A 15,380-nucleotide genomic window follows, 5' to 3' on the forward strand; every position below is an offset into this window, starting at 1 on the left:
AATCCCTGCATATTTTACTGAAACTATACCATTACATCTTTGGGTGGGACCTAGGATCAGTTTTCCCCGCTCCATATCTACTATAGTGTAGACCGATTGACACGACTGAACCTATGTTAGTCATGTCCATTAACTTCAGTTCATTCAAAGTGTTGGTGTTGACCTTTAAAGCCCTAAACGGCCTCGGTCCTGTATACCTGAAGGAGTGTCTCCACCCCAATTGTTCAGCCCGGACACTGAGGTCCAGCGCCAAGGGCCTTCTGGAGGTTCCCTCATTTAGAGAAGTGAGTTTACAGGGAACCAGGCAGAGGGCCTTCTCGGTAGTGGCGCCCACCCTGTGGAACACCCTCCCTTCAGATGTGAAGGAAATAAGCAGCTATCCTATCTTTAAAAGACATCTGAAGGCAGCCCTGTTTAAGGAAGCTTTTAATGTTTGCTGCATGATTGTGTCTGTCATTTCATGACTGGGAATAGGAAGGCAGCTCGGAGGACGGTAGCCAGGCCAGCATCTCCTCATCATTGACAATTGAAGACTCGGGGCGCCTTCCTCCTCACGGCTCCCCATCTCCCAGCCATTTCCCCAGTGCCTCGCAAGATCTCGCTGCCGCAGATCTTCTCATGCAAGCTCCGTTCCCTCTGGGTTATGGCCACACTCAGAATCGGAGGCAGCTGCTGGCGAAATGCTTTGCGTTTTGGTCGGCCAGGACAGTGCAGAACCTGAAGGCAGAACAACACCGCAAGCGGGCTCTCCTCTCCAGGTAAGAGTCTTGGGCAGGGGTCAGCAACCTAAGGCCCACGGGCCACAAGCGGCCCACGGGGGTCGTTTAACTGTACGCCCGCTCGGCGAGTCCCCGCGCGCTGCACTAAAGCAGCGCGATGCAGGGACTCACTTCCGCCGCACCGGAAATCACGTCTGTGCAGACACCGGAAATCACATGTGCGTGCACGATCTAGCCCAGGGAGGAATCTCTGCTGGAGTGGACCAGCCCAGGCGAGGTAAACCTTACTGACCCCTGGTCTTGGGCAATGAAGGATGGGGGCGAAATCTGATACTGTTTGCCTTTGAAGGCGAATCTACCTAATTCACAATTTTTCAAACGATACTGGGATCAAAATCCAGCCTTCCTTTGACATTTGCCTTTCTCTGAATTTTGCAATGCAGTTCTCCAGGCAAGTAAAAGAAATGCAAATGTCGGGCTAGAGAAACGCATTCAAATGCATTTATTAGTTTTTTTAAAAAAAAAAGCATCCAAAGATGTATTATATTTGTTAATGTATAGATTTTGCATTCAACCGCAGAAATCACCTTTAGTGAGCTGAATCCTTGCTTTGAGCAAGCAGGGATTCCGTTTATTGGAAGGCATTCAGGTTGAGACTCGGTATAAAATACAGAAATTTGTGTTTGCTTAGGGAAGTACAGTCATACCTTGGATCCCGAACGCCTTGCGAGTCAAACATTTTGGCTCCCGAACGCCACAAACCCAAAAGTGAGTGTTCCGGTTTGTGAACGTTCTTTGGAAGCCAAATGTCTGACGGGGCTTCTGATTGGCTGCAGGAGCTTCCTGCAGCCAATTAGAAGCCGCGCCTTGGTTTCTGAACGTTTTGGAAGTTGAACGGACTTCCGGAACGGATTCTGTTCGACTTCGGAGATACCACTGTACATTGTTTACGGGGAAAAGTTCTGTAGTCCTAGCTGTCTAGTTGGAGAAACCAAGAAACCACCCAGAAGTACATTGAGGTCCGGAGGAAGGGTGAGAGGGGAGGAAGAAATTTAAACAGGGAGCGATGTAAAATGTATCAGTCAAAACTTCAAAGGAATAGAGAGTAGTCAGCATAGAGGTTGAAGGTAAAGGGATAGTCTGAGAATCTGGAGGTCTCTTACTCTATCTGCTTAAGCCCCATGCAAACCCCTGAGTTGCATCTAAACTTCCAACAACATTAGGGAACGTTGCTTTGTATTAAAAAATGGGCAAAATTGGAAAAAAATGCACTTGTAAGGAGAAATTTACACTCGGTTGTTGATGGCCTGTTTAAATTACAGATGTGGATAGTTAAGATTGGGAAGACGGAGAATGGAAATGGATAGGCTCTTTCATCCCTTTCTCTATATGAAATTCACCAGGGCCTTCACTTCCTGGTCTGCAGCAGCCGCCCGTTTTTCTACATGGCGCACGACTCTAGCGTGCTTGGAGAGTGCCAGGGGGCAGCGTCTTCTGGCGTCCTGCTTCGGGAGGTGGAAGGCGGAGTTCCTGAGAGCTGACCGGCGACGGAAAGACGGACGCCCACGGCGGAGACTGGCGGGGTACGGGGCGATGTGGCGATGGAGGAAAGCAATCAGGGGGTCCCAGGCTCTGCGTTTTACCTCCATCAGCCAGGTGAGCTGGGGTGGAGTGGGGGGGGGGGTCCGCAGGCGGATGGTATCTGGGGTTCCAGAGCTTGAACAAGAATGTAAGAGGAGCCAGCAGGATGAGGCCCATCTTGCTCAACTGGATGACCAGATGCCCCTTATGGTAATAAATAAATAATAATAATAATAATAATAATAATAATAATAATAATAATAATAATAATAATACAGTGGTACCTTGGGTTACATACGCTTCAGGTTACAGACGCTTCAGGTTACAGATGCTTTAGGTTACAGACTCCGCTCACCCAGAAATAGTGCCTCGGGTTAAGAACTTTGCTTCAGGATGAGAACAGAAATCGCGCGGCAGCAGCGGGAGGCCCCATTAGCTAAAGTGGTGCTTCAGGTTAAGAATGGTTTCAGGTTAAGAACGGACCTCCGGAACGAATTAAGTTCTTAACCTGAGGTACCACTGTAATATATTATTTATACCCCACCCATCTGACTGGGTTTCCCAAGCCACTCTGGGAGGCTCCCAACAGAATACTAAAAAACGCAATAAAACATCTGACATTAAAAACTTCCCTAAATAGGGCTGCCTTCAGATGTCTTCTAAAAGCCACCAAGAAGGCCCTCTGCCTGGTTCCCTGTAACCTCGCTTCTCACAGGGAGGGAACCGCCAGAAGGCCCTCGGCGCTGGACCTCAGTGTCCGGGCTGAACGATGGGGGTGGAGACGCTCCTTCAGGTATACTGGGCCGAGGCCGTTTAGGGCTTTCAAGGTCAGCACCAACACTTTGAATTGTGCTCGGAAACGTACTGGGAGCCAATGTAGGTCTTTCAAGACCAGTGTTATATGGTCTCGGTGGCCGCTCCCAGTCATCAGTCTAGCTGCTGCATTCTGGATTAGTTGTAGTTTCTGGGTCACCTTCAAAGGTAGCCCCACGTAGAGCGCATTGCAGTAGTTCAAGTGAGAGATGAAAGCATTGCTTGACTGGGCTTGAGTCATTGACAATAATTTCTGATTAAATCCCGCAAGCCTCTGCATCTCTGCCCCATTTTCTCTACTGCCCATTTCTCTTGCTATTATTATTATTATTATTATTATTATTATTATTATTATTATTATTATCACTGACAGCATGGCGTGCTTCATTTTCCATAATTCCTCATAGCAATCCCACGTGACCACCACAATGTAGGTCTTTCAAGACCGGTATTATATGCTCTTGGCGGCCGCTCCCAGTCACCAGTCTAGCCGCCGCATTCTGGATTACAGTTGTACCTCAGGTTAAGTACGTAATTCGTTCTGGAGGTCCGTTCTTAACCTGGAACTGTTCTTAACCTGAAGCACCACTTTAGCTAATGGAGCCTCCTGCTGCCGCCATGCAGCCGGAGCACGATTTCTGTCCTCATCCTGAAGCAAAGTTGTTAACCCGACGTACTATTTCTGGGTTAGCGGAGTCTGTAACCTGAAGCATATGTAACCCGAGGTACCACTGTAGTTGTAGTTTTCGGGTCACTTTCAAAGGTAGCCCCACGTAGAGCTCGTTGCAGTAGTCAAGCGGGATCTGAGCACAAAAGCCCTCTCCCCACTATTCGTTTCCAGCTGTGGAAGGAGAGCAGAGCCACAGCCGGAGGCAACGATTCTTCCGATAGAGAGTTTATCCACTAGGAAGCTCAGGGGCAGGGACCCTGCTTGGCATGCCGAAGGTTCTGGGTTCCATCTCCTGCAGCATCTTGTGACAGGGATGGGGAAGACCCCGTGCCCAACATCCCAGAGAGCCTCTGCCGATTTGGCTCCCTGTGCAAATCCTGTCATGACCTCTTGACCCCTGAGTGGATCCTAACCAGGGTGGATAAAAATCAACAATTAAAAAAAAATTAATCAAAAAAATCAGAGTTTTTAAAATTTAAATATGATTTTTAAAATAAAATACTTTTGGAGGAAAAATCTTTCTAAAGAAACAGTGGTACCTCGCAAGACGAAGGCCTCGCAAGATGAAAAACGCGCAAGACGAAAGAGTTTTCCGTTTTTTGAGTCATTCCGCAAGACGAATTTCCCTATGGGCTTGCTTCGCAAGACGAAACGTCTTGCGAGTTTGTTTCCTTTTTCTTAAAGCTGCTAAGCCGTTAATAGCCGCTAAGCCGTTAATAGCCGCTAAGCCGCTAATAGCCGTGCTTCGCAAGACGAAAAAACCGCAAGACGAAGAGACTTGTGGAACGGATTAATTTCGTCTTGCGAGGCACCACTGTAGTTTTCTATTTAAGTTACATTAAAGTTTTTCATGTGTGCTACAACTCAGTTGGAGTTTTTTTATTTAAAGAAACCGTTTAACCACATCAGTTAACAAAGATGGATACATATGCTATAATGTTATTGTTTTAGTTAAATAAATTGTTTAAATTGTTATTAAGGAAATGGTTGTTTTTCTCCTTCCAACACAGTACAGCAGAAAAGTTGTCCAAATATTACCGTAACTTATTAAACCTTACAAGAATTTCATAATTATCTGTCTATGTATTTCTAATAGTGTAACCAAATCAGTAATTTTTGATATAACTTTAAAAGCTACTCTGAAAATTTATTCTTCCAAAAATGAAACCTTCATCTGGTTATAAATATTAAGATTATACCAGCAAGAACGAGTCTTTCTGTAAAAAAAATTATTTAAATCAAGTCTTACTGACTAGTGATTTAAATCAAGTCTTACTGACTGGTGATTTAAATCGTGATTTAAATTGATATGATTTACCATATTTTTTGCTCTATAAGACTCACTTTTTCCCTCCTAAAACGTAAGGGGAAATGTGTGTGCGTCTTATGGGGCAAATGCAGGCTGCGCTATCCCAGAAGCCAGAACAGCAAGAGGGAGTGCTGCTTTCACTGCACAGCGATCCCTCTTGCTGTTCTGGCTTCTGAGATTCAGAATATTTTTTTTCTTGTTTTCCTCCTCCAAAAACTAGGTGCGTCTTGTGGTCTGGTGCATCTTATAGGGCGAAAAATATGGTGAATCAAATCCACCGTGATCCTAACCCTGTTTTCTTGTAAGGAGATCAAATTTGACTTTATCCCTTCCTTCTTTCCAGTCCAGCAACTACTGGACGAGAGCGGCCACCTTCCGCCAGTGCGTCCGGCGGCAGAGCGGCTTCATTGGAGCCCGGAAATTCCTGAAAGCGCCCCTTCTTTGGCCAAGCAGTAAGGAACTCCCCATGTCTGTTGTTTTCTTGGGGGATTTGCAGGTGCACAGAAAGTTTTTTTGTCGCTGGGGCAATGCCCTTTGGGCCTCTCTCAGACTTTCCCAGCCTACCCCCCTTTGCGCCCTTCCTTGAGGTTTTTTTGCTCGGCTAGAAATGGGACTTTAAATTTGGGGCCTGCCTCCTAGCTGCCCAGATGGAGGACAGTGCTAGAGGAGAGCGTGCGAGTCTCTGTGGAAACTAGCATGCCGTGGAAAATTAAAAATTGGGATTTCCTGCTCTGCCTGCTTTTGCCGCTTGTCCAAGCAACCGTGGGCAGGAAATGGGACCCCCCCCCCCAAATTAATGATATTGTTATAATTTGACTATTATTGGGGAAATTTTTTTGGGGGGGACTTGTTTGCATATTATTAACAATAATAGATATTGTCATAATTTGGCTGTTATTGGGGGAATTTGGGGAAAATAAAAGCTTATTTGTATAACCATCATGATGACAATTGACATTGTTAGAATTTGACTATTGGGGGAATATTGGAAAAATAATAATAACTTATTTGCAAATTAATAATTGATATTGTTATAAACTGGCTATTATTTGGGGAAATTTGGAATAATAATTATAACTTATTTGCAATATAATAATTGATATTGCTATAAGTTGGCTATTATTGGGGGAATTTTAGAAAAATAATAAAAACTTATTTGCAAAAAAAAAAGTGCAAAAGGAAATGTGACCCCCCTGGGAGTATTGATATGTAGCACAGTTTGGCGCAGATCAGAGGGAGAGAGACAGGGCTACACCAGCTAGCTTTCAGTTAGTAGTTTTATTAAGGAGCCAAAACAGGAAACAGTTCGCCAGGCAAACTTCCACAGATGGGGAGCCACTGCAGAGAAGGCCCCGTTCTCGTGTTGCCACCCTCCAAACCTCTCAAGGAGGCACATGAAGGAGGGTCTAAGAGGATGATCTCAGGGTTCAGGTAAGTTCATATGGAAAGAGGCGGTACCTTGAGGTATTACGGTCCTGAGCCGTTTAAGGCTTTATAGCTCAAAACCAGCACTTTGAATTTATGTCAGCGGTGAGCAGGGGCAGGGCAGAAAGTGGGCGGGGCATCTCTCTCCTCTCCCCCTGTTTCCACCACCCTTTCACCGGCTGAACCCACCTCATCCATTGTGCATTAACTGGGTTTCTCCTCTTTTAAGGGTGCAGGCGGACGAGCGACGAGGCTCCTCAGCCAGGCTTAGCCCTCCGTTCCAGGCTGACCTCCAGCTCTTTACACATCTGGCTGACGCTCTACAGATGCCAAAGCAAATTCCTGGGGCCACAGCGGACCCCCATGCATCCGGAGGCAGTAGGACAAGTCAGCATATGTGGGTGGAACCAGGAGACGAGGCCCGAAACAACCCCATCCGTGGTGGGCAGGAGGTGGCTTGGGTAAGGCTGTGAGCTGTCAAGTCTGTAGTGTGCAAAGAGGCAGTAGAGAGAGAGAGAGAGCGTGCGCACCCCTCAGCTGGGTCAACGTAGCCTCGCATTTGAAATCTTGCCTGGTCGCCAGAGGTGATCAGGAATTTCTGTGCAGGTGAGTAAGCAGGCAGGGGAGGTGGAAAGAATCTTGCCACTCCTCCCTCACCAGCTCCTTTGGTTTCCATCTGATCTGAAGAAGAAGAAAAATAAAAATAATAAAAATTATTATTTATACCCTGCCCATCTGGCTGGGTTTCCCCAGCCACTCTGGGCAGCTTCCAACAAAATATTAAAAATACAATAAAACATCAAACATTAAAAACTTCCCTAAACATGGCTGCCTTCAGATGTCTTCTAAAAGTCAGGTAGGTGTTTATTTCCTTAACATCTGACAGGAGGGCGTTCCACAGGGTGGGCGCCACCACCAAGAAGGCCCTCTGCCTGGTTCCCTGTAACCTCTGCTTCTCGTAGTGAGGGAACTGCCAGAAGGCCCTCAGAGCTGGACCTCACTGTCCAGGCTGAACGATGGGGGTGGAGACGCTCCTTCAGGTATACTGGGCCGAGGCCGTTTAGGGCTTTCAAGGTCAACACCAACACTTTGAATTGTGCTCGGAAACATACTGGGAGCCAATGTAGGTCTTTCAGGACCAGTGTTATATGGTCTCGGCGGCCGCTCCCAGTCACCAGTCTAGCTGCCGCATTCTGGATTAGTTGTAGTTTCCGGGTCACCTTCAAAGGTAGCCCCACGTAGAGCACTAGAAAGGGTGTCTGTTCCTCCACAGAAATGCTGGTGGGGAACAGAACATCTTGCTACTCCTCTGTCGCTACTTGGTAGAAGTCTAGTGGGGAAACATGCCTTCTACGAGGGTAATAGCTTTTGTTTCTGTGCTGGCCTCAGTGGAGAAAGAACTCTAGCAAAGTGGGAAATCGCCTGCCTTGCATACCGAAGGTCACAGGTTTGATTCCTGGCATCTCCCAATCTGAAATTCTTAAGAGCTGCTGCCAACTGGTGTACACAATACTGGGCCAAATGGACCTGCCCTTGGTTCAGAACCATGAGGACTAGGATCATGGAAACGCAGGCTGCTAGCCTCCCGCTGGTGAGAGGCTGGAGGAAAAGGACATTTACCGTATTTTTCGCTCTATAACACGCACCCAACCATAACACGCATGTAGTTTTTAGAGGAGGAAAACAAGAAAAAAAATATTCTAAACGAAACAGTGGGTGTATGATTTATGTGGTTCATGCTGTGGCCACAGACATGTGATCTGACAGTGAGTTTGGGGTAGCCCAATGCAAAAATCCTGAGGATCCATGTGGATCCATGCTTTGTAACCACGTTTTTGCACCACTGCGGCCCCAGGCAACAGTGGGTGCGTGATTTTTTTGGTGCAAGATGTAGCCATGGACATGCTATGTGATCTGCTGGTGAATTTGGGGTGACCCGTGTAAGCGGCTCCTCTCCTCTCCCGCTTTGCTCCTTTAAAGCAAGCAGGCTCTCTGTCCCTCTCTCCTCCCCACTCAGTGGCTCTTCTCCCGCTCTGCTGTTTCAAAGCAAGCCACGGAGGAGGGAAGGAAGGGGAACCATGGATCCTCTGCTCACGACTGCAGCAGATGCCCCCGCCACCCGTAGGCATTCGCTCCATAACACGCACAGACATTTCCCCTTACTTTCTAGGAGGAAAAAAGTGAGTGTTATGGTGCAAAAAATACGGTAAATCTGCAAGGCTGTGTTGATATATGAATTCTGGCACCCTGAAATTCACGGCATGTTGTTGTACGCTGAAAGAAAATTATATGAAAATGATGTACCGGTGGTGTTTGACTCCTAGTAAGTTAGCAGAAATGTTTAGAACAGGTACAAAGACCTGCTGGAAATGTAAAGGAAAAGAAGGTACCTTTTATCATATGTGGGGGACGTGTAAGGTAATAAAAGCTTTCCGGGAGATGATATATAATGAAATGGGGGAAAAAACTTTTAAAATTATTACCTTTGTTAAAAAAACAGAAGCCTTTTTATTAGGAATTATAGGTCCCTACATCCTAAAAGATCAGAAAAGACTTTTTATGTACGTGACAACAGCTGCTCAGATGATACTAGCCTAGAGATGGAAAGAAGACAAAGTCCCTACCAGAGAGGAACGGCAAGCTAAGCTGATGGACTATGCCGAGATGGCAAAACTGACTGGAAAACTCAGGAACCAAGAGGACAAAAACTTTTTAAAAAGAATGGGAAAAATGTATAAGTTATTTAGGAGACCGCGTGCAAGCAGATGGAAACATTAGCAGGATTTTAATCTCACTTGTAATGTAACCATGGATAATATGGATTGATAGAAAATATAGGTCATGGAATAATAATATGCAGTTATAAATGTTGAGAATAAGCTGTTTCCCTCTCTGCTGCAGGAGGAAGTATTTGGCACGGTGGAGACACCACGTCCTCCTGCGCCGGTTCCAGCACAGAAAGGAGAAGCAGCGCCTGGCAAGGGCATGGGTGGTTTGGAAGGATAGCTGCCAGACAGAGCTGGCAGTGCAAGCTTTGGTGAGTGTGTATGAGAAACTCAAGGCGGGATGAAGTGAATAACCCTGTCGCTTTTGTTCAACCTCCACTCTGTTCCTGGGATGCGATCTGCAGTAAAAGGAACCTCAGTGGTGTGTTGTTGTTTTTTAAAAAACCCCACTGTTTTTAAGTTTCTAGTCCATAAGGGATATAAGAAGCTTGATAAATCATGGGTGGTGCAGCGGTCAGGATAATGAGCTGGGCTGCTGTCTCCCAGTCCAAATCTCTGCCTCCCCCCCCCCCGCACAGCAAATCATTCCCCCCACTGCCTTTCTCCAGGTTTACATCTGTAGAATGGGCGCAGGTAATACTGGTTTGCTTTTGTTGTTGTCAATACTTGCTGGGACGATGCAGGTGAGGTGTTTATAAGCACCTGCAGCCTCTTTCTTACGGTGGAAAAGTAATTAGCACTATTATTTTTTTAGGCCCAGGGCTGCGTTCAGATGGGAAGATTATTCTTTTCGTGGGAAGGTTACACAACATCTGCTGTCCGCTGAGCAGTCATTGCAGCTTAAGTGCTGGGAGTCTGCAACAGAGTTAGAAACTCAGATATATAAGCTAGGCTCCTTAAACCAGGGTTAGTCACCGAAACGGAATGCCCAGTAGCCTTTTTTGAGCAGGCAGCTCGAAAGTTGTGTTATTCAGTCCTTTTTTTTGGTTCCTGAAATTTGTTCGGGTAAAATATCGCAGATAGAATTCTACAGGATGTGTTGCTGGTGTGTGAAAACAGGCAAGATTTGGGGACCCTCCAGATGGAGGCGACATCAGGCACTATCCTGGCGCTCGGGCACCTTCAATCGATTGCAAAATGCCCCTGGCAAATCTCGATCACTGTTTACAGCCAGATTTAATACGTTTCCCTCGATGATAGTGAGAGGAAGATATTTAGCTCTCCCAGAATCAGAGCGTCTCTGCAAATGTAGTAAACAGGAACCTGATGTTGTTGTTGTTGTTTAGTCGTGTCCGACTCTTCGTGACCCCATGGACCAGAGCACGCCAGGCACTCCTGTCTTCCACTGCCTCCCGCAGTTTGGTCAGACTCATGTTTGCAGCTTTGAAGACACTATCCAACCATCTTGTCCTCTGCCATCCCCTTCTCCTTGTGCCCTCCATCTTTCCCAACATCAGGGTCTTTTCCAGGGAGTCTTCTCTTGTCCTGAGGTGGCCAAAGTATTGGAGCGTCAGCTTCAGGATCTGTCCTTCCAGTGAGCACTCAGGGCTGATTTCCTTAAGAATGGAGAGGTTTGATCTTCTTGCAGTCCATGGGACTCTCAAGAGTCTCCTCCAGCGCCAGAATTCAAAGCATCAATTCTTCGGCGATCAGCCTTCTTTATAGTCCAGCTCTCACTTCCATACATCACTACTGGGAAAACCATAGCTTTTACTATACGGACCTTTGTTGGCAAGGTGATGTCTCTACTTTTTAAGATGCTGTCTAGGTTTGTCATTGCTTTTCTCCCAAGAAGCAGGCATCTTTTAATTTCGTGGTTGCTGTCACCATCTGCAGTGATCATGGAGCCCAAACTCTAGAAATTGATAAATGGTAGGGTTTTGATTTAATTGGGATGTGGGTGATGAAACTACAAACTGCAGAGCTGTGCTGGACAGGGAATCCCTAACGGTAAAGGGACCCCTGACCATTAGGTCCAGTCGTGACCGACTCTGGGGTTATGGCGCTCATCTCGCTTTAATGGCCGAGGGATCCGGCGTACAGCTTCCAGGTCATGTGGCCAGCATGACTAAGCCGCTTCTGGCGAACCAGAGCAGCGCACAGAAATGTCGCTGACCTTCCCGCCGGAGTGGTACCTATTTATCTACTTGCACTTTGACGTGCTTTCGAACTGCTAGGTTGGCAGGAGCAGGGACTGAGCAACGGGAGCTCACCCCGTTGCGGGGATTCAAACCGCTGACCTTCTGATCAGCAAGTCCTGGGCTCTGTGGTTTAACCCACAGCGCCACCCGCATCCCTAGGCAAAAAACCCTGGCTGGCCTAACAAAGGGTGAATCTTGTTAATACAACAAAAGGAGTTGACGGGGCCTTCCCAGAGGAATCCTTTTGACAGATGCTGCCAAGATGGGCTGTGTGTTTGAGGTTGCAGGAGAAAAGATTTTTTGAGCAAGAGGAGCTGGGAAGAAGAAAGATTGGGATCCATCTTGGGGAGGCAGGCTGCAAGATGCCTTGGACTCTAAGGCCCCATTGCTGTGGAGTCCAAGCCCCTTCCGAATTCTCCCCACAGGTGAGGCAGAGGCTGGCGCAGTGGAGCTGGGCAGTCTGGAGGCGGCGCTGCCTGCAGAGCTGGGTGGCTGAGCGTTTCCTAGCGGGCGAAGAGAGGCGGCTTCTTGAGCAGGTAAGGGCGAGCGATTTCCCAAACTGGGCGCTGGGGGAGTGCTAGGGTTTCACCCAAAAACCACCGGTGGTGTGCTGCGGGACAGGAGTCCATCAAGCAAAAGCTTCCCTCCCAGGCACCTAAAGCACAACTTCCCTTAGAAGAGGTTGCCCGCTGTGCCTCTGCATGCTTCACGACGCTCCTCCAACATTACGTCCCGCTGTGGTTTTGGCTGATGCTCTTCCTGCCTCTACCAAGGAGTCTTGAGTTAGCTCCCAAAGCAATTCCCCCTGGAGGTTGGCTGTTGCAGCTCTGTAGTGAGTCACTGTTCTGGGCCCAGACTCTTGCCATTCGGTGACTTGGACAGAAGCACAGTTCTTTTTCAGCCTTGTATACATATACTATGGAACTCCCTGCCTATTGACATTTTTGCTTAGGCAGGCCTACCCAAATATGCAGAATGTTGATGTGTGTTTTAATCCGCTTAGCTCTGGGTTTCCCAAATTTGTGTTTTCAGCTGTTGTTGGACTACCATTCCCATCATCCATGGCCACTGGTCCTGCTAGCTAGGGACGATGGGAGTTGTAGTCCAAAAATAGTTGAAAACCAAAGTTTGGGAAACCCTAGTTTAGCTTATCGTTTATTTTTTGACCGTTGCAAAGAATTGTTTGAAAATTCCCTTGTTGTATTCTTTTTGTAAACCGCTTTGAATCTTAAAACCCTAGCATCCTAGAGTTGGAAGGGACCCAGCCAACATGGGCGGGGTATAAATATTGCTATTAATCACAGCTAAACAATCAGGCAGAATATAAATGTTATGAAATAAGTAAATCGGACGCAGAGAAAGACCCCATTATCCAAGCTGGGGCAATTTTAGTGTTTCAATTTCTAGATACCAAAGCAGGGAAGTGTTAACAGAAATGTTAAGAAAAACTTATTCCACGAGGTCAGGCTATTTTGTCCCATCTAGCTGGCCAAGAGGAAAGAAAAGGATCATCTGTGTCTCAGGGGAGCATATTTGACAATAGGGCTTGGAATGTTGGCCCCTTGGAGCAGTGGCGTAGCATGGGTTGTCAGCACCCGGGGCAAGGCAAGTAATTTGCGCCCCCTAACCTGCCACCGCTGCCAGCTTCTTCTTGCTGCTGCCTGGTCTGGTCTGGTGTGGTTCTCTCCCGCGCTCTGCGCTGGGCGGCCGCTACACTGTCCCTCCCCCAGATAGTCCCTCGCTCTCCGCACCGCACGCCTGGCACCCACCCCCTCCACAGTGGGCGGCGACCCGGCGGCTCGGATCAAATTCGCACAGCACTGCAGTGAGAGAGAGTGAGTGAGCCAGGTAGGGGCAGAGACCTGAGAGTGCGAGCGCCCCCCCCCGATGTTGCCTCCGGTGCGGCCGGCCCCCCCTGCACCCCCCACGCTACGCCACTGCCTTGGGGTCACAGTCAGCTGCTTCCCCCAAACTCCGCAGTGAGAGTACCTGCTATCTCTGACCCTTTACATCCTTTCCCCCCCTTAGGCTTTTGGAAGGTGGCGGCATCTGACAGCCTCCCATTCAGAGGGCAGAGGTGACTTCGAACAGGCCTAAACATGTTTTTTAAGATTTCCGGGGCAGCGAGTGAGTCTGCAGGCAAAAGGAAACGGCAGCTTTCCACCCCCATTTTGCCTGCAAAAGCCTTGGCAACTGAAAATTCTCCAGCCTAAAAGATTACCACTTGGAAAAGCCCAGAACCTTTATAGGAAGCATGAGCTTCCCATCACAAATCTCTTCTCTCTCTGGTGGAACGAGCACTCGTCAATTTTTTATTGCTCAATAAACACTAGCAGCCTCAATGTCTTTTTTTTCTTCCTTCCTTGCAGAGGAGCAGTGCCAATTAGCTTGCCTTCAAATCACAGCTGGGCAACTGAGTCATAGGCTGCTATACATTAAAGCGCATTCCCCTCTCTCGATGGCTGGAATTCAATGCTGTTTGTGTCCCCTGCACTCCTGTGCCCATTTTATAGGTAGCAAACCAAGGACATGATGCCACCCGGTGCATCCCTACTTTGTCAGGCCTTTGTAAATCCTTTATGAACTTTCACCTTTTCATACCATAAATAATCATGCCAATCAAAAATATTGTCATGACCTTCTAAGTCTAGAATGTGAATTCTCTAATGTCATCCATTCCTTCAACCAACAATGACAGGATGCCTCATAGTATAGTCTCGTATCTGGCAGGGAAAAACCTTTTTCTTTTGCATCTATCAATCTTTTATATTTTATTCTCGGTTTTTTCCCTTGCCAAATATATTTAGAAATACCTTTTAGCCATGTGTTGAAACAATCTGTCTAGCCAATCACCGGAATCAATTGAAACAGAATAACATTCTTGGCAATACAGTTATCTTTATAGTCAACACTCTACCTAGTAGTGAAAGATCCATTCTGCTCCAAATTTGCAAATTTAATATCTTCCCGAAAAGACCCTGATGTTGGGAAAGATGGAGGGCACAAGGAGAAGGGGACGACAGAGGACGAGATGGTTGGACAGTGTTCTTGAAGCTATGAACATGAGTTTGACCAAGCTGCGGGAGGCAGTGGAAGACAGGAGTGCCTGGCGTGCTCTGGTCCATGGGGTCACGAAGAGTTAGACACGACTAAACAACAATATCTTCCCAGGTTTTCAAATAATTATCTTTAAACAAATTTATATTGTTTGCTGTTGCCCATACACCTAAATACTTAACCCATGACTGTGATGGCAGCCTACATTTAAAGCATGGGCTTCACCCAAAAAATTCTGGGAACAGTGGTTTAAGGGTGCTAGGAATTATAGTTGCGTGAGGGGTAAATAAACGATGCACAGTTCGAGGAGGTGGAAAGAGAGAAGTTTTTCTCCTCCTCTCACAACATCATGGTCATCCAGCGAAGCTGAATGTGGGAAGAGTCAGGGCAGAGATAAAGAAATGCTTTTTCACACAGCTGTGGAACCGTTAACTATGGAACTCACTGCCACAGGAGGCAGTGACGGCCACCAACTTGGATGGCTTTAAGAGAGGACCAGACAGATACATGGAGGAGAAAGCTATTGATGACTTAACCACCATTCTGGCACTGCTTTGCTTCCACAGTCAAAGGCAGTCGTGCTTCTCAATGCCGGTCGCTGGGAACTACAGGAAGGAAGTGCTCTTGTGCCCTGGTCTTATTTGTGGGCTTAAGCAAGACAAAAGAGATGGTGTTGGACTTTCGGAGGAAGAGAGGAGAACTAGCCCCGCTGTACATCGGGGAGGGCTGAATGGAGAGAGTCTCTTCCTTTAAATTCCTAGGAGTTTCTATCTCAGTGAAGACCTTTCCTGGAAAATCAATACAACCCAGGTGGTTAAGAAGTCCCAACAGAGACTCCATCTCCTCAGAGTATTGCGAAAGAACGATGCCAATCAACATTTGATTGTCCTTTCATACTGAAACACGGTGTAGTACGCTGGTTTGACATCAACTGATAGG

At 47.1% G+C, this 15,380-nt stretch overlaps 1 protein-coding gene and 1 long non-coding RNA gene across 5 annotated transcripts in view; one reads left to right on the forward strand and one right to left on the reverse strand.

Moving 5' to 3' along the window:
* The window catches only part of LOC309536058 (uncharacterized protein), a 36,112-nt gene extending 22,386 nt beyond the window's left edge, over window positions 1-13,726 (forward strand). For all 4 annotated transcript variants that reach the window (XM_082229787.1, XM_082229786.1, XM_082229788.1 and 1 more), the window contains exons 12-18: window positions 475-758; window positions 2,123-2,375; window positions 5,436-5,544; window positions 6,747-6,978; window positions 9,419-9,554; window positions 11,810-11,920; window positions 13,413-13,726. In XM_082229787.1, coding sequence (XP_082085913.1) covers window positions 475-758; window positions 2,123-2,375; window positions 5,436-5,544; window positions 6,747-6,978; window positions 9,419-9,554; window positions 11,810-11,920; window positions 13,413-13,481 — 1,194 coding nt within the window. In that variant the 3' untranslated portion in view covers window positions 13,482-13,726. The remainder of the gene's footprint in view (window positions 1-474; window positions 759-2,122; window positions 2,376-5,435; window positions 5,545-6,746; window positions 6,979-9,418; window positions 9,555-11,809; window positions 11,921-13,412) is intronic.
* LOC309536583 overlaps window positions 1,241-15,380 on the reverse strand; it is a 114,402-nt gene continuing 100,262 nt past the window's right edge. Inside the window, exon 2 of the long non-coding RNA XR_014221646.1 lies at window positions 1,241-1,887. This is a non-coding gene — a long non-coding RNA (uncharacterized lncRNA). The remainder of the gene's footprint in view (window positions 1,888-15,380) is intronic.

The sequence above is a fragment of the Podarcis vaucheri genome (assembly GCF_965113315.1).
Source record: "Podarcis vaucheri genome assembly, chromosome: 7".
NCBI lineage: Eukaryota > Metazoa > Chordata > Lepidosauria > Squamata > Lacertidae > Podarcis > Podarcis vaucheri.